General features: G+C 43.2%; 1 protein-coding gene across 1 annotated transcript in view; it reads left to right on the top strand.

Annotated features, from left to right (window-relative positions):
- The window catches only part of LOC132892040 (hyccin 2-like), a 216,987-nt gene that overhangs the window by 149,370 nt on the left and 42,015 nt on the right, over positions 1 to 25,602 (top strand). The window contains exon 7 of the mRNA XM_060930361.1: positions 13,013 to 13,128. Within this exon, the coding sequence (XP_060786344.1) occupies positions 13,013 to 13,128 (116 nt within the window). The remainder of the gene's footprint in view (positions 1 to 13,012; positions 13,129 to 25,602) is intronic.

Raw genomic sequence — 25,602 nt, 5'->3', positions numbered from 1 at the left:
CACTCTCGCTCTGACTAATGAAGTTCTCATGTGTGAGAACGAGCAGAGTGCACCGAGACGCTGTAATGCATTCGCACAATTGCTCTCCACAAGCACGACGCGACAGTTGGCGTGGTGCGTGAATTTTTTATTTTTTTTTTCACTCCTGCCTTTGCTCTATCAGTTTTCATAACAGCAGGCTGAGCGCTCAACAGGACTCGAGTCACGTTTGGCGTGTGTGTGTGTGGGCATTCAGCACAGGCTGATCTGAGCTCCTGCTGTTCCAAACAGGTGCCTGTGCTTTTCAGACATGTCAAAAAAGGTGTATCGAGCGTCAAGATGCTGTGCAGTGACCAGAAATCAGATCATGATTTTCGCTGACTACGCGGTTTAGTGTCTGGAACATCAGTGCTTCCTTAAATACTGCATTGTCGTTCAGTCTTTTACCAAGATGTGAACCAAGAACCAAGGTGTGTGATTATATATTAGGGCTGTAACGATATGCGTATCGAAATCGCGATACGCAGAGCCACGATCCGTATCGCGATACAAGAAGGCAGAATCGCGGTACACCCTTTCAAACTTCTCCTCAGCCCAAAAACAGAGGCGCTTCCAAACTTCAATTTATGAATACTTTTTATTTAAATTACATTTTAAACTTACTTAAATTACTTTTATTTTTTTATATCTATTAGCAAGTCGTTTTTTCACCAACCTGCGACAATCTTCTGCGAGTCACGCAACGTCCACACTCGCCACTGGCAGAGCATTCATTTCTTTTAAGCGGTCGCCATTCTGGTTGCGACGCGGGGAGCGAATCTGTAAACAAGCAGCTCATTGGCTGGCTAGGTGTGCCACAAGCCAATCACAATCACTTGACCGGAAAGGCATGCAGTGTTGCCAGATTGGGCAGGTTTAGGTGCTTTTTGGCTGGTTTTGAACATATTTTGGGTGGAAAACGTTAGCAATATCTGGCAACACTGAAGGCATGTCTGCTTGGGCGGAAGCCTTCTGCGGCAGTTACATTTTGACACGCGAGCAACGTTTCACCATAAAAATTCCGTAATTTCCATCTGTTTTCCGCGATCACAGAAAATCATTGGCCCGATGAGAGTGAGACAGTGAGAGAAACAAATTGTATGTAGTAAAAGTTCATTATGTCTGACTGTTTAAGTATTTAAGTTCGTTTCTTAGACAAGGATTTTAAGATCGTTACCTTGTTGACAGTTTCAGCGTGAATCTTCCGCCTTCTTCAGAACTGTCACCAGATGTCAGGCGGTGACGTGCCTTATCAGCTGATGTTACGTTACGGAGGCGTGGGAAGAGGCCAGAGTCATTCGCGCTGAAGAAAATAGATACCAGCGTTGGATTTTAGAGGCAGTGGAGATACGCAAGCGGGCACAAAGGACGATAATCCGGGATGAGGGAGCGTATGTGCTGTCGCACACCTGGAGTGCCGTCCTGGGGGAGCGACCTGACAGCAGGAGGCGTGAACTACCTGTCAAATCGGGCGGGAAGTTCACGCCTCCGTAATGTAACATCAGCTGATAAGGCACGTCACCACCTGACATCTGGTGACAGTTCTGGTGAAGAAGGCGGAAGATTCACGCTGAAACTGTCAACAAGGTAACGATCTTAAAATCCTTGTCTAAGAAACGAACTTAAAAATACCCAAACAAACTGTGTCCTGAGAAAATATAACAAGGAGCCGCTACTCCTGTTGGAGCGTGAAGTGAGCGTGCAAAGAGTCTTGCATGCAGGAGCAGTTCAAGTCTGCGAGCACTGAGACACGTGAGCCCACTTTCTTCTCAACTCGTACATGTTCATGGCTAACAGGAAAATAAGTCATCAGGAGATGACTCATCCCCCCCAGCCCTTACATGAAACCCTACTCCAAAATTTCAAAAGACACAACTCCTCGAGTCGCTTAAAGTGCATATCACGGGTAAATTCAGGAGCAAGATCAATGTAATTCTCCTCTTTTATATTAAACTTTTGGTCAAATATCTGTCGCATTTTGCGCAATTTTTTTTACCTTGCGCAATACCAGAAAAATTCAGTTGAAATCGAGCCATTTGAGGCGAATTGGTCCGCCTCTGAAAAAACTTGGCATTTGGATTTCCCGGCAAACATTGATTGATTTTCGTGACGTCGCGTGCGGGACGCCTCCCTCTGAATCCGACGTCAGGGATTAGTACTCATCGTTTTCCAAAAGACCGAGAAATGGGAGCGCTTGGTCTACACAGGCTGTGCACTGAAACCGTGCAAAGCTCGCGCAGCCGACGTCACGAATCTGGCTTGGGATTTTTCCAGACGCGTTGTGTTGGTTTATTTTTTTCTGCTGTAGACAGATGACCTTGTGTAAAATTACCCTTCTGGATGAGTATGTAAAGGGACATACTTTCATATAAAAAAAAAAAAGGTCCAGAATATGCACTTTAACATAACTGTCAGGTTTCATGAAGAAAAAAAAAAATCCTAGTAGTTTGAGTCATGCTCCGGAAACTAAGGCTACGTTCACACTGCAGGCTGAAGTGACTCAAATCCGATCTTTTCGCCCATATGTGACCTGTATCCGATCTTTTATTGACAATATGAATGACACAGATCCGATTTTTTCAAATCCGACCCAGGCCGTTTGGATATGTGGTGCTAATTCCGATTCCTATCCGCTCTTTTCATATGCGACTTCAGTCTGAACCGCCAGGTCGCATTCATCCGACTTGCACGTCATCAACAAGCCACAAACGTCACTATTCTGCGCTGAAGTAGGCGGCGGGTCTCTCAAAAAAAGTTACAACAACATGGCGCATAATCACGGGCGCAGATAGAGGGGGGGACTCGTCCCACCCAGATTTAAATTCACCTTGTTCGGTCCCCCCCACTTATAGGGAGGAAAAAACGTCTATGCTGTCTTTCTTTGCATAAGGCAAACCTCACGGAAAAATCAAAAGACTAATTACCATTCGGTTTATTGAGGTGCACAGCAGTACATACATAGTTGCAACAACTCACATAAAACAAAGACTGATATTCGGTTGGTTGAGCTGCGCAGACTGCACAGGTTGCGAGCTCGAGCTTGGTTGCTATGGTAACCCACAACAAGTTTGACAGGCATATCGGGGTTGGGGTTGGTTTGCTGGCAGCTTTGTCCCCCCCAGTTCAAAAAAACGTATCTGCGCCCCTGCGCATGACATCAATGCGAGGGACGCTTCGGGCTGTGAAGGTTCTGAATCTTCTCAATGGAAGGACGCAGAGGTTAGGGAGCTGATTTCCATTTGGGGGGATGCAGCTATTCAAGCTAGATTGGATGGGTCATACCGCAACCCGGCGGTTTTACTTCCGTAAACACTGGCCATGCTCACTGCGTGTGACGTCGTCGTATCCTGCAATGCGCATGCGGAACACTTTTAGGTCGCTTTTCATTCATACTGAGGATCACATACAAGTCGCATATATTTGTTAATGTGAACGACCTCACAAAAAAATCGGAATTGAGCATTAAGCCTTGCAGTGTGAACGTAGCGTAAAATGTTTACAGACGGACAGAGCAATAGCAATATCTCCCCCCGTGTTATATACCAAGGGGATAAAAATGGCATTGATGCCTTGACGCTAATTACAAATTAGCGTACCTATGGGTCCATGTGGCTACTGCTTATAAATAAAATAGTTTTCTGATCCCAGGTCCATATAGTAAATATCGCATCTATACATGTTATCAGTGATCCTCGCCTCATCTCTTCCACGCATCACCAAGCTGTGAGCACCATCAGGGCTTGTGGTGTTTTGTTTACCATGTTTTGTTCAAAATCTAGTGTTGTGAACTCAATCTACACTACCGTTCAAAAGTTTGGGGTCACTTTGAAATGTCCTTATTTTTGAAAGAAAAGCACTGTTCTTTTCAATGAAGATCACTTTAAACTAATCAGAAATCCACTCTATACATTGCTAATGTGGTAAATGACTATTCTAGCTGCAAACGTCTGGTTTTTGGTGCAATATCTCCATAGGTGTATAGAGGCCCATTTCCAGCAACTCTCACTCCAGTGTTCTAATGGTACAATGTGTTTGCTCATTGCCTCAGAAGGCTAATGGATGATTAGAAAACCCTTGTACAATCATGTTAGCACAGCTGAAAACAGTTGAGCTCTTTAGAGAAGCTATAAAACTGACCTTCCTTTGAGCAGATTGAGTTTCTGGAGCATCACATTTGTGGGGTCGATTAAATGCTCAAAATGGCCAGAAAAATGTCTTGACTATATTTTCGATTCATTTTACAACTTATGGTGGGAAATAAAAGTGTGACTTTTCATGGAAAACACAAAATTGTCTGGGTGACCCCAAACTTTTGAACGGTAGTGTATTTTCAAAAAAGTGAGAAAGAAAGCACTTGTTCGTGAATTGTCTTAGAAGCGTTATTTCGTCCTAAAGAGCACATTTTGTTTCACAAGTGTAGCGTAAAGACTCGAAAATAAAATTGCAGCGAATAGCAGACGTTTGAGATCGGCTTCTCAATATATCTGTCCAAAAAGCTTTTAAAAAACCTTTCATTTGACCTTTCAGAAGGACCAAACAAAAGCTGTGATAATCAAAAGGTCGATTTTCTTTAAATAAACACAACTTGCTTGATATCGAATCGGTAGCCTTGGCGAACCACGAGGTGAATTTCGTTTATCTTTTTATCTGCCGATTATCTTCCGATACTACACTACCGTTCAAAAGTTTGGGGTCACCCAGACAATTTTGTGTTTTCCATGAAAAGTCACACTTTTATTTCCCACCATAAGTTGTAAAACGAATAGAAAATATAGTCAAGACATTTTTCTGGCCATTTTGAGCATTTAATCGACCCCACAAATGTGATGCTCCAGAAACTCAATCTGCTCAAAGGAAGGTCAGTTTTATAGCTTCTCTAAAGAGCTAAACTGTTTTCAGCTGTGCTAACATGATTGTACAAGGGTTTTCTAATCATCCATTAGCCTTCTGAGGCAATGAGCAAACACATTGTACCATTAGAACACTGGAGTGAGAGTTGCTGGAAATGGGCCTCTATACACCTATGGAGATATTGCACCAAAAACCAGACATTTGCAGCTAGAATAGTCATTTACCACATTAGCAATGTATAGAGTGGATTTCTGATCAGTTTAAAGTGATCTTCATTGAAAAGAACAGTGCTTTTCTTTCAAAAATAAGGACATTTCAAAGTGACCCCAAACTTTTGAACAGTAGTGTACGAAGTTATCACGAGGTTTCTCTTATTTCGTTTCTGGTTCTGATCGGTTCTGAACTTTATCAAGAAGTAGAATAATCGGACTCGATCAGGATAAGTGCTGATTGGTTACGAAGTTTCGCTATCGTTACGTACATTCTTACAACACGATGACATCGTGGCTTCACCACTCGTTCTTCTGCACCTTTGATAACGTGAGATCAACTGTTCGTATCGCAAGATCACGATTCGCCGTTCTGGTGATTGTAATGCTTATGCGTATGCGCATCCGCAGTGCGCTATTGTTCCACTCGTTCTTACTTTCTTACAACACGATGACATCGTGGCTCCTGCCTCGCTTCGATGAGACAGTAGCCACAAAACTAAGTCTTAACCGTAATGTCTTTCTACTTGTAATGATGTGTCAGATGAAAAGGATATTAAGCAAAAATGTTACGGGTTTTGTGCAGGAACTTTTTTTTTCTTCCTTCCAAGTGAATAATCAACACACACACACCTCTTGGCACGTGCGGTTTTGTTAACAAACGCATTCAGCGTCGACACCCAGCTTTAGTTTTGTCCTGCGGCGAGACAGCAGTAACTGATCCAGCGCTGTGCTTTCGCTTCTGCACTAATTTACTGCAAGTAATTACAAGCATGAGATCCCTCAATCTCAGCACCACCACACAAGGTTACTGCAAGGGGAGCGTGTGAGCATGTGCACGCGTGCATCTCCTTTTATCCACACAAACACCTAAGCAGTTTGAGTGCAGAAAACGTTTTCACACACTCCTCATCTCACATGCACGCCGAGGTTCCAGTATGAGCTGCTATTCCGCTGCCAGCGTGCGTCTCCGCAGTGCCACTGATGTGCTGCTTCAGAAGGGAAAATGTGATCGTTGAGCTCCTCAGTGCTACGGAAAATCAGGAAGCTGATTAAATCTGGGGCGGCACGGTGGTGTAGTGGTTAGCGCTGTCGCCTCACAGCAAGAAGGTCCGGGTTCGAGCCCCGTGGCCGGCGAGGGCCTTTCTGTGCGGAGTTTGCATGTTCTCCCCGTGTCCGCGTGGGTTTCCTCCGGGTGCTCCGGTTTCCCCCACAGTCCAAAGACATGCAGGTTAGGTTAACTGGTGACTCTAAATTGAGCGTAGGTGTGAATGTGAGTGTGAATGGTTGTCTGTGTCTATGTGTCAGCCCTGTGATGACCTGGCGACTTGTCCAGGGTGTACCCCGCCTTTCGCCCGTAGTCAGCTGGGATAGGCTCCAGCTTGCCTGCGACCCTGTAGAACAGGATAAAGCGGCTAGAGATAATGAGATGAGATGAGATGAGATGGTTAAATCTGATGCTGTTCACCGAGTGACGGCGGACATGCGATGCACACTTCACACTCGCTGAAATTTAGAATACTGAATTTATGATGGGAATCTGTCCCAAATCAGGGCCGGCACGGTGGTGCAATGGTTAGAATGGTCACTTCGCAGCAGGAGGTTCTGGGTTCGAGCCCAGTGGCCGGCGGAGGCCTGCGTGGGTTTCCTCTCCACAGTCCAGAGACCTACAGTTCGGCTCACTGGCGGCTCTGAATTGTCCGTGTGTGAGAGTGGTTGTTTCCCAAGCTCAGAAATGGGAGTGTCGCAGCAGGAAGGGATTTCTGTGTAGAACTCTGCTCCAATTAATATGACCTGTGGATCAATGGGGTCCACATGGCGGCGACCACACACACACACGTGGACAAGCTGGAAGACGTGAATGAATCTATCCCAAGTCATTTAAAGCGTCTCTGAAATCAGAAAACGGTTAGCACTGCATTTTATAGTTTCTTAGAATTTGTTCCATCTTGAGATTCAAGATTTGTTCGTCTTTTTTTTTTTCCCCGCACTTCTGTCCAGTCAAGAATAAAATTCCGTTCCTCCTCGCCTAAACAATGCACATAAATAACTGTGATAAGAGTTGTTGCAAGACCAAAGCCTGACGATAATATTCAAGATATTCTGAGGTTACACTGGCTTCCAGTTCAAGATCGAATAATCTACAAGATCCTGTTACTGACGTATAAAATACGTAATGGCTTTGCACCTCAAAAGAAATGGTTAAAAATCTTGGTGTTTTCATTGATGGCAAGCTAAATTTTGACAGTCACATGAAAGCAATCACTAAAACGGCATTTTATCACCTAAAAAACATTTCCAACCTAAGAGGACTTATGTCAAAAAGTGATCTGGAAAAACTTATGCATGTCTTCATCTCTAGTAGGGTTGATTACTGCAATGGCCTTTTCACAGGCCTGCCAAAAAAGACCATCAAACGACTTCAGCTGGTTCAAAATGCAGCGGCTAGGGTTCTCACACGAACAAAAAGAACAGAGCACATTACTCCAATTCTAAGGTCCCTTCACTGGCTTCCAGTAAGCTACAGAATTGACTTTAAAGGGATAGTTTGGGATTTTTGACATGAATCTGTATGGCATCCCCATCAATAGTGTCGTGCAAACACCCTGCCTTACCCCTGACAGCATCCTGTGAGTCCAGTTCTTGTCCAGTTTTGGTCCAGACGAAAGTAGTCCGGCAAGTTTGTTGGGGTCACGAAAGTAAAACGTTTTTCGTCTCAAAACAGTACGTGTTCAAAAGAGTGATATATTTGCATCACAAAACCGTTGCCAAATAAAAAGTCAGACCTCGAAATCGCTTGGCACTATTTTCTCTCCCTTCTTATCACTGCGCGCTGCCGCCAGGTGACAGCGAAACGCAGAGCCACTAAGCTGGTGGGAGACCAAGGCTGCACTCTATCCACAGCTTACACACGTGATGGCACGGAGGATGTGTACAGTGGCAGCATCTGTCCCCCCAGAGAGGATCTTTTCAAGAGCAGGACAGATTATAACTGAGAGGAGAAATAGAATCAGAATTAACTAGTTAATTGCAGCAATTAAAGGAATGGGTAGGAAAAGGAAGGCGCAAAGACACCGCGCAGCGCCTGAAAACGGGTTTTCAGGCGCTGCGCACCCGTTTTCAGGCGCTGCGCGGTGCTTTGCCTGTGCTGTGGCTGAAAATAGTTCCAGATATAAATTGGTCTAGTAAATCCCTTCGTGTTAATTTGCATTGATGTGTACTCGATGTGAATGTAAAAGTCATGAGAAATAATTATAAAAAATCTTCCGAAAGAGCCGGCTCCTTATAGTAAGAAGAGCCAAAAGAGCCGAAATTCCCATCACTAGTAAACAATGAATGAAACAGCCGTGGCTGTCACCTGGCGGCAGCGCGCAGTGATAAGAAGGGAGAGAAAATAGTGCCAAGCGATTTCGAGGTCTGACTTTTTATTTGGCAACGGTTTTGTGATGCAAATATATCACACTTTTGAACACGTACTGTTTTGAGACGAAAAACGTTTTACTTTCGTGACCCCAACAAACTTGCCGGACTACTTTCGTCTGGACCAAAACTGGACAAGAACTGGACTCACAGGATGCTGTCAGGGGTAAGTCAGTGTGTTTGCACGACACTATTGATGGGGATGCCATACAGATTCATGTCAAAAATCCCAAACTATCCCTTTAAAGCATTGCTGCTGGTGTACAAATCTCTAAATGGTACAGGGCCCAATTACCTCTCTGATATGTTGCAGCGGTCTAACCCAATCAGATCTACCAGATCGCAGCAGCAAAATGTACTGGTAAAACCTGTTGTTAAAACAAAGTGTGGTGAAGCAGCTTTTAGCTACTATGCAGTACAGCTATGGAACCAACTGCCAGAGGACATCAAAAATGCTCCTGCTGTTGGCAGCTTCAAATCTAGACTAAAGACCAAGCTGTTCTCAGATGCTTTCTGCTAAATTATTAATATTGCCATCTCTACATGTTTTAAACTCTTAACTTTTACAGTCTCTGCATGTTTTAAATTTTACTTAACTTTTATTCTATTTTATTCTGCTGTTTTTTTTTAAATTGAACTTTTACTTCATTTTATTATTTTATTTCTACTATTGTTTAATTCTTATTATTTTTCTTCCCCATTTATTTTATGTAATTTTATTTTCTATTGTTTACTGTTTTGCTTTTACTTCCGTAAAGCACATTGAACTGCCACTGTGTATGAAATGTGCTATATGAATAAACTTGCCTTGCCTTGCCTCAATACCTAACTTGTCTCTTGAACGATTACTCTACAACTCGATGTCTGAGGTCCACTACGAAGACTCTCTTGGCTGTTCCGCGCACATACACAAAAACTTATGGAGATCGTGCTTTCTCTGTAATAGCACCAAAGCTCTGGAACGCTCTCCCTGCTGAGCTTAAAGACTCTCCTTCAATAGATAGTTTTAAATCCAAGTCAAAGACATTTTTTGTTTAAGTGATTAACCACCATGATGATTATTTTTTTTATTAGCTATTCGTATCTTTTTTTGAGTATTTTTTTATGATTCTTACTGTAAAAAGCATTGAGATTTCTATGTGAATATGCGTTTTTAAGAAATTTATTATTATTATTATTTACAAATAAATACTAAAAAACACAAAGTGGGGGGGATCCAGACACGTTCGCTTTTAGCAGCAAGTTTCATGGAGATGTTACATTTTCATCTACATTTAGGTCCATATATATTTGGACACTGACACAATTTTTTTTTTTTTTTTTACCTGTTGACTGAAACATATTTCAGGTTATAGTTATATAATGGACATAAAGTCCAGACTTTCAGCTTTCATTTGAGGGTATCCACATTAAAATTGGATGAAGGGTTTAGGAGTTTCAGCTCCTTAACATGTGCCACCCTGTTTTTAAAGGGACCAAAAGTAATTGGACAGTTGACTCAAAGGCTATTTCATGGGCAGGTGTGGGAAATTCCTTCGTTATGTCATTCTCAATTCAGCAGATAAAAGGCCTGGAGTTGATTTGAGGTGTGGTGCTTGCATTTGGAAGATTTTGCTGTGAAGAAAACATGTGGTCAAAGGAGCTCTCCATGCAGGTGAAACAAGCCATCCTTAAGCTGCGAAAACAGAAAAAACCCATCCGAGAAATTGCTACAATATTAGGAGTGGCAAAATCTACAGTTTGGTACATCCTGAGAAAGAAAGAAAGCACTGGTGAACTCATCAATGCAAAAAGACCTGGATGCCCGCAGAAGACAACAGTAGTGGATGATCGCAGAATGATTTCCATGGTGAAGAGAAACCCCTTCACAACAGCCAACCAAGTGAACAACACTCTCCAGGAGGTAGGTGTATCAATATCCAAATCTACCATAAAGAGAAGACTGCATGAAAGTAAATACAGAGGGTTCACTGCACGGTGCAAGCCACTCATAAGCCTCAAGAATAAAAAGGCTGGATTGGACTTTGCTAAAAAACATCTAAAAAAGCCAGCACAGTTCTGGAAGAACATTCTTTGGACAGATGAAACCAAGATCAACCTCTACCAGAATGATGGGAAGAAAAAAGTATGGCGAAGGCGTGGTCCAGCTCATGATCCAAAGCATACCACATCATCTGTACAACACGGCGGAGACAGTGTGATGGCTTGGGCATGCATGGCTGCCAGTGGCACTGGGCCACTAGTGTTTATTGATGATGTGACACAGGACAGAAGCAGCCGGATGAATTCTGAGGTATTCAGAGACATACTGTGTGCTCAAATCCAGCCAAATGCAGCCAAACTGATTGGTCGGCGTTTCATAATACAGATGGACAATGACCCAGAACATAAAGCCAAAGCAACCCAGGAGTTTACTAAAGCAAAGAAGTGGAATATTCTTGAATGGCCAAGTCAGTCACCTGATCTCAACTCAATTGAGCATGCATTTCACTTGTTAAAGACTAAACTTCAGACAGAAAGGCCCACAAACAGACAGCAACTGAAAACCACTGCAGTAAAGGCCTGGCAGAGCATTAAAAAGGAGGAAACACAGCGTCTGGTGATGTCCATGAGTTCAAGACTTCAGGCAGTCATTGCCGACAAAGGGTTTTCAACCAAGTATTAGAAATGAACATTTTACAATTATTTAATTTGTCCAATTACTTTTGAGCCCCTGAAATGAAGGGATTGTGTTTAAAAAATGCTTTAGTTCCTCGCGTTTTTATGCAATCATTTTGTTCAACCCACTGAATTAAAGCTGAAAGTCTGAACTTCAACTGCATCTGAATTGTTTTGTTCAAAATCCATTGTGGTAATGTACAGAACCAAAATTAGAAAAATGTTGTCTCTGTCCAAATATTTATGGACCTAACTAATATCTCACACACATGTAAGGTACATGGTGTAAAGTGCACTAGTGGAGTGTACAGAGCAGAATTGCACGAGTGGAGTATAAAGGACAGGAATCCCGCTCATGCTGAGCGTAAAGAGCGCGAGTGGAGTGTACAGAGCAGAACTGCACTAAGGCCATCCTTAAAAAAAAATCCGTTTCCTGTCCACCGGGTGAGCAAACAAATTTTCAGTTGGGAGGGAGGGATTTTTTTTTTTAATTCTATATGGATGGATAAGAAATCGCAATGCTGTGTTTGCTTTTTCTTTCAGTACGTTTTTATTACAAAAGCAGACACATTTAATGAAATATGACAGTTTAATCAACTGAAACTTGTACAAAAACTGTAAGTTAGCATTTTAAATGCTGACTGCAACATTTGCAAAACTTTTACAAAGGTACTTAAAATGTCCGACACACGGACTTTTTGTAGTTCTAAATCGAGCGTTAGGCCTAGTTCGGATGAAATTACACTATTAAAATGATCACTGAATGATTTGTTTTTCTGAATCTTTACTATTTTGTTGTTCGCTAGAATACCATTTTGCGATTTCACACTTAAGCAAATGTTTGAAAACTCCGGATCTTCTTCCTTCATGGTGGCTGCCGTTTTTTTTTGTGCCGCACGGCGCATGCGCAGAGCTGATTCAATTCAGAGTGCGCGCGCACTCGGCGGAGGCAGTAGTGTGTCGGAGGGAACAGAAGCAGAGATGACGCTTATTTTGTCTCCGGTAAACCAGTCTTCTCTCGTTCAATTGCGTGCTGGCATCAAAAGACACCGTTGGTTGTAAATGAAGCCAAACTGAGTGGTTGGAGTGTATTTTCATACACAAATGGAGAAATGTTGGCTGAGTGTGTAATTGTGTCGCCCCACTGCAGACCGTTGTCGTTGTTAATTCATAGCATGCTCAGCTGCGTGAATGTGTCATGCACCGAAAATAAGAGATTTACAAGCCAGGAACGCCTCATGATGCAATACGCAAGAAAAGAAAGAAGATTTACTGCCATTTTACTTTGTATTTGAGTAAAGTGAATAAATAAATGGTCTGTGGGAAATGCATTTAATCCTGGGAACTGCGTGCACAGGAGTTTTTGTGTTTACCCCCCCCCCGGCTGGCTACTTATTTGTCATGGCTGGCTAGTATGAACCTTCGTGAAAAGCCCTGGGAATGCGGAAATGTCAAGTTCGATGTTAGATTTACGAACCCGAAAAAAATGTCAAAAACCCGGCATTAAAAAAAAAATTTCAACCGCACAAACGGCACTCACCCGACCGGTGGACCGGAAACAGAACATTTTTTAATTATGGCCTAATGGAATAAACTGAAACTTGTATGCCTGGATAGCTGTGCACTTGGCTCACATTAGGGCTCGGAGTCTTTTCTAAATGCCACTTAGATTCTTTTTGAAGTGATGTCGATGATCCTGACCTGCAGGATTTTAAACCGTTTCCTGGTTATGAATCATCTAACGGGTGAAGCATTTTAATAGATTATTATTCAGTCATGCTGTAACTGTGATGAATGTTAATAACTGTGATATTCCATTTCTGAAATGTGTTTGTTTCGAATGCGTGCCCCCTCAGCCCTCCAGTCTCGGTTCCATGGCTCTGACAGAGGGAGCTCTCAGTCAGCATGATCTGATCAGAGTGGTTTACAGCGGCCTGCATCCCCAGAGAGAGACCTTCACCGCACAGAACAGGTAGGACCCGTGCGCTGTTGTTCAGACCAGGCCTTAGTTGCCTCCCTACACACACACACACACACACACACACACACACACACACACACACACAGAGGGAGCATCTGGTCCTCATAAATATCGCACATCTATCTCAGCTTTGATATATCCCCTATATCTTGAACAGATTTGTGTGTGTGTGTGTGTGTGTGTTTTTCCATCTATTTTTTTTCTTTTTTTTTAACATTTGTAGAAATATGATTACGGTCGGGCGGCACGGTGGTGTAGTGGTTAGTGCTGTCGCCTCAGAGCAAGAAGGTCCGGGTTCGAGCCCCGTGGCCGGCGAGGGCCTTTCTGTGTGGAGTTTGCATGTTCTCCCCGTGTCCGCGTGGGTTTCCTCCGGGTGCTCCGGTTTCCCCCACAGTCCAAAGACATGCAGGTTAGGTTAACTGGTGACTCTAAATTGACCGTAGGTGTGAATGTGAGTGTGAATGGTTGTCTGTGTCTATGTGTCAGCCCTGTGATGACCTGGCGACTTGTCCAGGGTGTACCCCGCCTTTCGCCCGTAGTCAGCTGGGATAGGCTCCAGCTTGCCTGCGACCCTGTAGAAGGATAAAGCGGCTACAGATAATGAGATGAGATGATTACAGTCTGACGATTTGAATTCCCTCTTTTCCTGTAAGCACAAGCAGAAGTGTAATTGCTGTTATGGTTGGTTGCAAGTCAACTTTTCATCTTTGAGCTCTGTTGCTATTTTTGTGATCACAAATGAGCCTCGGTCACAACCAGGGCTTTGAACCAGAATTTATTTCCAATTGGTTCGTTCCGAACAGAAACGGAATTTTAACGTTTCCGCTTTTGGGTTCCACCATTAAATAGACGTTCCCGAACCGGTTAGAACAAAAAAATTTCGTTCCCGGAACGGTTAATTACGTTCCCTGTCAGCTGTTTAACAAATGGCTATAAAATTATGTCTCTGTCTCATCCGGCTTAAGCCAAATGTAGGCTAATTCTATTACAACCTTCATTAAATAAGACAAGAAATAATTCAAAACAATTATTTCAAATGTTGGCGATTTGGATTCTCAGTATGTCTTCCCATCTACACAAACAGAAAAAGTGCCAAAAATGAAAGATAATTCGTTTAGTGTGTTACCAAAGGCTAGTCAGGCCCTATAGAGGGCTACCGCATGATGTCACTGCGCCGCGAGAGTTTGTTAGGCGCCATATTGGAAGACCAAGTACACATCTATGCAAGTACATACATACATAAAACAAACTACACCTGAAATGTAGCCAGGGCCGGTTCTGCCCTAATCTGGACCCGGGTGCAACATCGCTCAACTATAACTATAAACATTTTATATCAACTATTTTAACTAAATGGGCTATAATAAATCAGCCTGCAGGCAGCCACGGCGGGCTGCCTCAGAAAAGTAACCATTCAATGACAACTGAAAGCCTGCAGCCACAGCGGGCTGCCTTAAAAAGTAACCATTTGTCCTACCTTAAAACTCGTTTTGCATTTTCTGCCTCCTTTTTTGTATTTTCGACCCTCCGTTTATTTTCTTTCCTTTTCTGAAAACCCGATTTGTGTCCAGACATTTTGTTCTGCTACCAACGAACTAACTCGTCAGGTCTCGTCTCTCGAGCCCGCGATGATTCCCGTGGGAAGGGCAACAACTGATACATTTTTACAAACAGCCAATAGGGAGGTTGCATCGTTCAGGCTCTTCTTTGCTCAGACACTCAGTAATGCATTTACTCACTTATTATCACGTGGAGACGTGATAGTAGTCCACCCTCCCGCTCTCTCCATTCAGTCAGCGACCGTCACACAGGAAGTGAACCCCAGCGGGTCATAGAAACTTGCGCAGGAGAAGAATGACTTATTTGTAGGCTACGGAAACTTTGAGGAACGAAATAAAAACCGGTATTAACCGGTTACCATTATTTTTAATAAGCGTTTCTGTTCCGGAACATAAAAAATAATAAAGTTTCTGGTTTCGTTTCTGTTCCATGTGAAATAGAAAAAGTTCCCGGTTTTCGTTTTCGTTCCTTGAACCGGTTCAAAGCCCTGGTCACAACCGGCCGTACGTGTTCCTACGGCCGGTCTATGTGCAAAAAACGCAAGAAACGCACGGAGGGCGCGCATGTGACGTGCTGATTTTCAAGCCGTAGACTGGCCGCAGACCGGCCGCAGAGGTTCTTTGTCATGTCAAACAAACTCTACGGGCGCTTACGTTTTTTTCAGGTTGCAAGACAAACTTACGGCCAACGTGCGTCTTTCTCCACAAACAAAAAAAAAAAACGCAGCGATTTGGGAAACGCCAAAAATCACACGGCCAAAAAAATCGTACGTCCGGTTGTGACCTAGGCTTTAGTGGTGCGACGTAAAAAAGGTTTGGTTTGTTTTTGTTTTTCCCGTCTTCCTCCCTCATGGATTTTCAACTGTGTTTTTCTGACCTGTAAATCCTGTCCCATCGCTTCCAGCCTGGCTGTTTGTGGCCGTTTGCTATCTGCATACACAGGCCACATCATTCGGCTACTGATCACAGACAGTAGCTCCGTATTTTATCTGGAACAATTCCGAGAACAAACAGCTCGGCTGATCTGAAGATGAAAGTTGCTGTAACACGACGTGTGTCTCCGTATTGCGTACGAAACTTTATTTAAGGGTGGGGTGGGGTTCACTGTTACTCGTACACGAGTCTTGAATTTTGTTTAATATGGTTATAAAAAATAAAAGGCATGGTAGATGTCATTTTTTTGGAGAATCTTTTGAAACGTGCTGTAAATCGATCAAACATGAGGATTTACTGAGGAGTCTGAGGATTCAGTTTCGTTAGTGGAAACATCTGGGGGGGGGGGGTTTGCCTGCTTCTTTACATGCTTACTGTTTTGATTGCTTGCATATTTTTTTTGCTTGTTTTTCCTTTTTTTTTTTAAATAGCTTATGTACTTTTGTTTGTTCGATTTGTTTCTTATTCCTTGCTTCCTTTTTTGGTTGCCTGCTTGCATGTTTTTTAGTTTTTTTTTTTTTTTAGGGCTGTCAAAGTTAACGCGATCTCAATTTATCGCGATTTAAAAAAAGAATTTGCGCTAACGGCACTATTAATTTGGCCCTGCGAGTCACCCGTAGTTCCTGTTGAGGCTTGTCGCGCGCTGCTTCAATAAGAGTACGTGTGAGTGATGGAGAAAGGCATCGACATATAAATATAGACGCCGCCTTCTGCGTAGAATCATACGTCATCCTCGCCGCCATATCGGCTGTGGCAAAGTGGAGATTCTTCAACAGTAGCCGAGAATAAAGATGCCTCATTCATGTGCTGCGTTTAACTGTACCAACAGGTTTACCGTCCAAACGAGATCACATGGGATTACCTTTCACAGGCGAGACTGGAAAAATACTTTTCAATACTGTTCCTTCAGTCTTCAGTTTCCCAGCTCATCTCCACCGGGGAGGTGTAGAGTTATAAGCAGTGAGAATTAGAGAATACAGCGCCACACTATGATGAACGTTTTTGAACGTATGATGAATGTTTTTAACCGTTCTGAATGTGAAGGAATCAGTGATGGATTTTGTTTTGGTATGGCGTTAGAACCTGGCCGAACTCAGTTTGGCGGTCATTCAGCTCACTTTATTCAACGAGAGTAGGTCTGTGTGGTGACTCAATAAATAAAACGGTACATTTTTATTTTCATTCACTATTTCCAGTTTTTCCACTATTTCCATCATTTCTCATATTCAGTCTTGTAGGTTGGTTATTGTGGCCTCAGGTTTTGGTAGTTTGCTGCGGTATGCTGACTGATTAGCTTACCTGAGCTATCTATCGTGTATCTGTCGCTAGTTTGCAGTGTACAGGGTATTTCACACACTATTTATAACCATCACATTAAAAGTTATATATGTCGTTCTGATGCCTGTTTGTTTCCCAAATGTGTGTCTTAACGGGTGAATAAAAGGCATCGAGTTAAATATTATTGTAGAAAGGGGCTTTATGAAGTTCAGTCCATTTACTTGCATTGGTTTACGGGGAAGATTTGCCACATCAAATATGGCGGACACTCTGACGTATCCCAGCAACGGGCCACCAGCTCAATGCGGCGTCTAGTGAAATTGTAACATTTCACTTTAAAAGCCTTATTCATTTACATAGATTTAAAAAAAATGCGATTAATCGCGATTAACTATATGAAATCCTGAGATTAATCGCGATTAAATTTTTTAATCGTTTGACAGCCCTAGTTTTTTTTACTCGCTTGGTTCTTTTGTTGGTTGCTTACTTGTTTGTTTGCGTACCTTTTTGTTTGGTTGGTTGCTTGGGTGTGTTTGCTTGCTTTTTTTTTTTGCCTGCTTGCTTTTGTCTGCCTGCTTATTTGATTTGCTTGTTTTGTATGTGTTTATTTTAAGCAACCTATTAAATTTTTGTTTGTTTTTCCAGTTACTGTTTTAATCACACGTCTAGACTTCACGCTTTAGCATGCGTCTTTTGTCATGTTTATAGCATGAAAACAAGTCTAAACTCTGCCCCATTCAGTCTGTATTCATCACCGACTGTCTCCATGTTTTTCTCCTTTAAAGCTTTTTAATCTCTGTATTATCCTTGTGTGTGTGTGTGTGTGTGTGTGTGTGTGTGTGTGTGTGTGTGTGTGTGTGTGTGTTCTTGACCACTTGTGTTGAATCCCCACTATTAATTTAGAAATAAATGTTTTGTACAAGTTCATTCAGTCATTATTTCTACCACTAGAAATGCCATTATACGTCGGTTCTTAAAGGACACGAGTGGAGCTGATTGGACGCTGCAGCTGCTCGTATAATTACACCTGTTAATAAAGTATTCATTAAAATCCAGCACGTTTCCTTCTGCACCAGTAGTCACGAACACACTACGTCAGGGGTCACCAAACTTTTTTCTCTGGGGGCCACATTGTCGTTCCTGACTGTGATGGGGGCCGGGGTCAGGTCAGCTATATAACATAGAATTGTATGACCCAGACAAATATGACCACCAGCAGGCCTCATTGTGTAGTAGAGATTACTAGCCTGGCACAGCCATCCCCACCACTATATCCCCCACCACTATATCCCCCACCACTATATCCCCCACCACTATATCCCCCACCACTATATCCCCCACCACTATATCCCCCACCACTATATCCCCACTTGATTCCTGGCACATATTTGTTTATCTTTACTAGTGGTTTGCAAAAATAGTAATCGAGTCTTCACACTTTGTTTTAATTTGAAATACCACAGATATTCCATTTATTTATTTTCTAATAAAAATAACATCAAAGCTGTCAAGGTAAGAAACATCTGCCTAGTTGAGGTGATTGACACTGGCAAAGGTGAGTGGAAAATTATAAATTGTAGGTAGGCCTGTTGATATTATTAATAATATTAATAATAATTGTGTGCAGCACTTAATAAAGGTCAAATAAATAGGCCTATAAAATAAATACATTAAAAAAAAACAGTGAAATTATAATAATATGAGCAATAGATCACAGCAGTTGTGCTGTGTCCTGCACGTCATTGCTCTCATCCATGGCCAAAGCAAAAAACTCGAATTCTGACGCTCTCTCATTCAAGCTGGTCATACACGTTGTCCCCCAAATCTTCGGTTCGCCTGATCATAGTAGGTGCGGAGAGACTCACCGCGTTGAGCGCATCCTTCTTGTCGGGACACACCTCCTCGGCCACAGCAAGCATGCATACTTTAACAAAGTCCCCATCAGTAAACGGCTTTCCATGGGTAGCTAGTAGGTGAGCTGCCTTATAGCTAGCTCGGACAGCAGCCGGGTTGATCTGGGTTTGGTGAAGGAATACATTCTGTTGTGCAGCCAGTCCGCATTTCATCCTCCGAATCCTGTCTTCTCTTGTTTGCCCTCGCAAACTAGCATACTCTTTGTGGCGGGTTTCGTAGTGACGACGCAGATTATATTCTTTGAAAACCGACACACTTTTACATACAAGATAAACTGCACGGTCCTTACACTGAACGAAAAAATAATCGGTGGTCCACTGTTCTTTAAAAACTCTGCACTCTCGGTCAGCTTTTCGCTGACCGCTAGCCATTTTGCTGTCCTGAACACTGACAGTTCTCTGCGCGTGCGCTGCCTGTCACTGCTTGATCGCGAGCATATGACGAAAATTCAGAAAATATGAATATTTCATTTTATAACTAAATTGATTAATTTTAATTGGTAAAATCAACAAAATACAAGATGCAGACATATTATTATTTGCCAAAAAGCAATTTAAAAAAAAAAATAGGCCATGACCACTTCTGGGGATTGCCTCATAGGGCTGGTTCAAGTGGTGGGGGGCAGAGGGGCTGGGGGGCCGGTCAAAGGGGGGTGATGGGCCGGAGTCGGCCCACGGGCCGTAGTTTGATGACTTCTGCACTATGTTGTATATACACTGGTCGTGTGTGTGTGTGCGCGTGCGTGCGAGCTATGATCACTAAAAGAGAATCCTGAAATAAAACCATTAAAACCCAATGTATTATTGTGACACGCCCCCCCGGATATCTTTTTAAAATATCTATTATAGGTCTAGAAAACACTCGACCATTCCAAACTTTTTTTTTTAAACTAATTACTAAGAATGCTTTCTTTCACCTCCGCGATATTGCACGTCTCCGCCCTTTTCTCTTGGAAACTGATGCCAAAATGTTGGTCAATGCATTTATTTTTTCTCATCTTGACTACTGCAGTTCTCTCTTTTATGGTCTCCCTGCCACATTGCTCAGTCGCCTGCAGTCCATCCAAAACTCCTCACACTCACCAAGCACACTGCTCGCACCGCTCCTGTTTTACAGCAACTGCATTGGTTGCCAATTATTTTTCAGATCAAATACAAAAGCTTGCTTTTAACCTATAAAGCTCTTCATGGTTTCGCCCCTTCCTATCTCTGTGAGCTAGTTCATTTGTACTGTCCCTCTCGCTCCCTCAGATCTTCCGACTGTTCCACGTTTTAAACTGGCATCTATGGGTGGCAGATCATTCAGTGTTCCTGCCCCTAAACTTTGGAGCTCGTTACCACAATCGCTGCGTGACTGTTCCGCTCTCTCTTCCTTCAAAGCTAACTTGAAAACTTTTCTCTTTACCTCACACTACTCTTCCTAGTTTTTTTTTTGGGGGGGGGTAACTCCTGTGTAAAGCGTCCTTGGGTTTTGTGAAAGGCGCTATATAAATTGAACTTTATTATTATCTCATCTCATCTCATCTCATTATCTCTAGCCGCTTTATCCTTCTACAGGGTCGCAGGCAAGCTGGAGCCTATCCCAGCTGACTACGGGCGAAAGGCGGGGTACACCCTGGACAAGTCGCCAGGTCATCACAGGGCTGACACATAGACACAGACAACCATTCACACTCACATTCACACCTACGCTCAATTTAGAGTCACCAGTTAGCCTAACCTGCATGTCTTTGGACTGTGGGGGAAACCGGAGCACCCGGAGGAAACCCACGCGGACACGGGGAGAACATGCAAACTCCGCACAGAAAGGCCCTCGCCGGCCACGGGGCTCGAACCCAGGACCTTCTTGCTGTGAGGCGACAGCGCTAACCATTACACCACCGTGCCGCCACTTTATTATTATTATAAACAAAAAAAAAAAAGCATCTTAATAGCCAGGAACACCCCACAAGACCTGCCGTTTGAGATGCTCGGACCCGGTCTTCCAGCTGTCACAGTTTAGCCCTAATTAAAGTCGCTCAGATACTTACACTCGCCAATTTTTCCTGCTTCCAACACATCAACTTTGAGAACTGACTGTTCTCTTGCTGCCTAAAGCCTAGGTCACAAACCGGACGTACAATTTTTTTTGGCCGTGCGATTTTTGGCGTTTCCCAAATCGCTGCGTTTTTTTTTTGTTCATGGAGAAAGACGCACGTTGTCCCTAAGTTTGTCTTGCAACCTGAAAAAAACATAAGCGCCCATAGAGTTTGTTTGACATGACAAAGAACCTCTGCGGCCAGTCTGCGGCTCGAAAATCAGCACGTCACACGCACGCCCTCCGTGCGTTTTTTGCACGTAGACTGGCCGTAGGAGCACGTACGACTGGTTGTGACCGAGGCTTAGTACATCCCACCCCTTGCCAGGAGCCACTGTCATGAGATAATCAAATAATCAATGTGATTCACTTCACCACTCTGTGGTTTTAAAGAGCCACACAGAAGTTCTCTGGTTGTTCCATCTCACGAGCTGAAATTTAACACCACCTGCATGTGTTTATTGTATTGAGGATTTCTGCTTGACATGTAGTACATTTCTCTCCGGATCAAATCTGGCCTGCGATCGATATCAACCACTCTGGAAAAAGGAAGAGACCAATCAAAAAAAATATTGAAGACAGCGGATGATGTAGTTGTAGTAGTAATAATAATAATAACTAGAGGTACTGTGCCAAGGGAATAGTGGTATCCCATTTCCACACCTGACGCCTTGGGACAGGGACAAAGGTCAGGGTCACAGAACTGAGAGAAATGAGGCCACTTGTCTGGAATCTGATGACAAAGCCAAAAGGATATAATACTTCCATGGTTAATAATATTAACCAAGTTCCTATCTTTCACCAATTTCTTGATGCAGGCCAGTGAAAAATGTGCAGATCAGTGATCTGACCTGTCAAGGTCACTCCAGGACAAAACCAGGAAATTTTGTTGGATGTATTTTGTATGAAGTTTTTATTGATCGAATTTGCAAAAAATAAATAAAAAATGCTCAGTTTCTCAAAATCCAGTCAATGTGGATAGAATAAAACGGTTATTCCATTCAATCTCGTCGTACACGGCTTATAGACAACTCGGTGCTCCGCACCTCGTCAGCTGTCAGCTCATGTACGACTCAATTTTGTGGAATAACTGTTAAATAGATGCTAACTGTTAACAGGAACTTGTTCTGGGAAGCTTGACAACCTTGTAACTTGTATGATGTGTCTTTTTTTTTTTTAAATAGGTGTGGAATGATGTATTGTGTGACGATAAACCGTGATACAAGTTTATGACTCTTCGAATCGATGATATGGAAAAAATGAATCACGCTTATTATCAGGTTGCGTAATCTTAGTTTTTCCTTGCTCGAATTGCATTGTTTAGACAGCAGAGGGTACAGTAACATACAGTAGCGGGAATGAACTTGACTTCACCCTCGGCGGAAGGAGCACAGCTCTGTTCAGATGATAGATTTAATAAGAAATCCGAGCTCTCTTTTTACAGACTGCTGAAAGCTGAAGAAAAGAGAAGCAAATGGAGGGAATACAAATGTTCATAAAGGTTTATTAAGAAAAGGCCTATTTGTTGTTTCACTTAATTTTTAATAAAAGGAATAGTTTAGTTAACATGCTATTACATTTTACTCCAACCTTTACAAATGTGGGAAATAATTGCGATTGGTGATTTTTAAGAAAATGAAACAAAAGTCATTTTTTATTGAACAAAAGGAAGATTTAAAGGCCTTTCAGATTTTTCAAATGTAGGTCATAAAAAGAATTTTCCCCGACACCCAATTATTTTTGTTTAGTGGACCGAAAGCTACTGAATTTGAATCACAGACTTCCAATTTTATTAGGTTCAGGGATGAGAATTTTCCGCGGATCTGTGGAATTCTGAGTTTTTCCCACTGAAAATGTCATTTTTGTGAAACGTGTAAATCCGTTGAGAAAATTTCGGGGGGGGATAGGGGTCGGCGCGAGGCGAGGCTTGTGGTGGCACAAGCAGGCAGGACCGACCGACCGCCCGCCCGCCAGCATCTTTCGGCAACGCTCATTGCAAAATTAGTTGCAGCTGTGATAACGGAAATCGTCATTGCTTTCTTCAATATTTATGCGAACGAAAACCCATGACGATTTCCGGCAACGTTTTGGCGCTAGTTTCATCTCACTTCTACAATTCACGGAGAAACAAGCTATACGTACACGGTTTTGATCACTTTTTAAGTTCTAGTTATTTTGGTTAGTTTTCAAAGTTACTTCGCCAATATGGCGAAAGTTTTGGACCGCAAAAATGAGGATCGTGCCAGGGAAATCAATAAATCGAACGGGATAAAGAACTGTTTCCGATGGGCATGGCTCGATAGTAGCGTTACCGTGCAGATAGGGACACAAACTGTGACAACGTGCCTGGCGGAACATATCCGAAAAGTGGACGTGCCGGGAAAGGTTCTGTGTATTCTGTGCTCAGATATGATCAATTATGGAAACAGAGGAGCTAGAAACATCCAGGAGCACATCAAAACAAAAAAGCACAAGGGTACGTTTTACTTAAATTGTCAAAGATAGAGTCAGGAGGAATCTAATATATCGTTACGGTTACCTCCATTATCGCTCACGATATATATCTGTAGGGATTTGTTATCTTAAAGTTTATAAATGTTTTAAACCATCATTGAATTTGAAAACATTCATATATATATATATATATATATATATATATATATATATATATGTATATGTGTGTGTGTATATATATATATATATATATATATATATATATATATATATATATATATATATATATATTAAAAAAAATCTCCTTCTCACCCCCGGCGGGGGGGGTGGTATCCATGTCATCCTCAAGCTCGGGTCCTCTACCAGAGGCCTGGGAGTTTGAGGGTTCTGCGCAGTATCTTCGATGTTCCTAGGACTGCGCTCTTCTGGACTGAGGCTTCAGATGTTGTTCCTGGGATTTGCTGGAGCCACTCTCCCAGTTTGGGGGTTACTGCCCCAAGTGCCCCCACTACCACGGGGACCACGCAACCCTTGACCTTCCACATCCGTTCCAGCTGCTCTTTCAACCCTTGATACTTCTCAAGTTTCTCATGTTCCTTCTTCCTGATGTTGGCGTCAGCTGGGATCGCCACATCTATCACCACCACCCTCTTCTGCTCTTTGTCCACCACCACTATGTCCGGTTGGTTAGCCAGGATCTGTTTGTCAATCTGGAAGCTGAAGTCCCACAGAATCTTGGCCCTGTTGTTCTCAGCCACCTTCTGTGGTATGGCCCATTGGGACTTGGGTATTTCTATTCCATACTGGTTGCAGATGTTCCTGTATACTATCCCAGCCACTTGGTTGTGCCTCTCCATGTACGCTGATCCAGCTAGCATCTTACACCCTGCTACTATGTGCTGGACTGTTTCAGGGGCTTCTTTGCACAGTCTGCATCTTGGGTCTGATCTACTCTGGTAGATCCTGGCCTCTATGGCTCTTGTGCTTATGGCCTGTTCTTGTGCTGCCATGATTAGTGCCTCTGTGCTGTCTGTCAGTCCTGCATTATCCAGCCACTGGTAGGATTTCTTGATATCAGCCACTTCCTCTATCTGACGGTGGTACATGCCATGTAGGGGTTTGTCTCTCCAGGTTGTCTGTTCCTCCTCCTCCTCTGCACTCTCATCAGGGTTCTGCTGCCTGAGACATTCACTTAGCAGTTCATCCTTTGGGGCCATCTTTCTGATGTATTCTCGGATTTTCGATGTTTCATCCTGGACCGTGGTCTTGACGCTCACTAGCCCTCGGCCTCCCTCTTTCCGCTTAGTGTATAGTCTCAGGGTGCTGGACTTGGGGTAGAACCCTCCATGCATGGTGAGGAGCTTTCTAGTCTTGATATCTGTGGCTTCTATCTCCTCCTTTGGCCAGTTTATGATACCAGCGGGGTATCTGATGACTGGTAGTGCGTACATGTTGATGGCTCGGACCTTGTTCTTACCATTCAGCTGACTTTTCAGGACCTGCCTTACTCTCTGGAGGTATTTGGCTGTGGTTGACTTCCTTGTGGCCTCTTCATGGTTTCCATTAGCCTGTGGGATGCCAAGGTACTTGTAGCTGTCTTGGATATCACCTATGTTGCCCTCTGGTAGGTCAATCCCTTCAGTCCGGATCATCTTGCCTCTCTTTGAGACCATCCGGCCACACTTGTCCAATCCGAATGACATCCCTATGTCATCGCTGTAGATCCGGGTGGTGTGGATCAGCGAGTCTATTTCTCGCTCATTCCTGGCATACAGCTTGATGTCATCCATGTAGAGCAGGTGGCTGATTGTTGCCCCACTACGGAATCGGTACCCGTAGCCGCTCTTCGTGATGATCTGACTGAGGGGGTTCAGGCCTATGCAGAACAGCAGTGGTGATAGCGCATCTCCTTGGTATATGCCGCACTTGATGTTGACTTGGGCAATGGGTTTTGAGTTGGCCTCTAGGGTTGTCTTCCACATTTCCATTGAGTTCTGTATGAAGGTCCTTAGGTTCCTGTTGATCTTATACAGTTCCAGACATTCCAGTATCCATGTGTGTGGCATTGAGTCGTAGGCTTTCTTGTAGTCAATCCAGGCAGTGCACAGGTTGGTCTGTCTCTTCTTACAGTCTCGGGCGACTGTTCTATCGGCCAGTAGCTGGTGCTTGGCTCCTCTGGTGTTACTGCCAATTCCTTTCTGTGCCTCGCTCATGTATTGAGCCACATGCTTACTCATTTTTGCCGCAATGA

The sequence above is a fragment of the Neoarius graeffei genome, chromosome 9 (assembly GCF_027579695.1).
Source record: "Neoarius graeffei isolate fNeoGra1 chromosome 9, fNeoGra1.pri, whole genome shotgun sequence".
NCBI classification, from domain to species: Eukaryota; Metazoa; Chordata; class Actinopteri; order Siluriformes; family Ariidae; genus Neoarius; species Neoarius graeffei.
The sequence above is the reverse complement of the archived record's forward strand: the minus strand, read 5'-3'. Positions and strand labels throughout refer to the sequence as shown.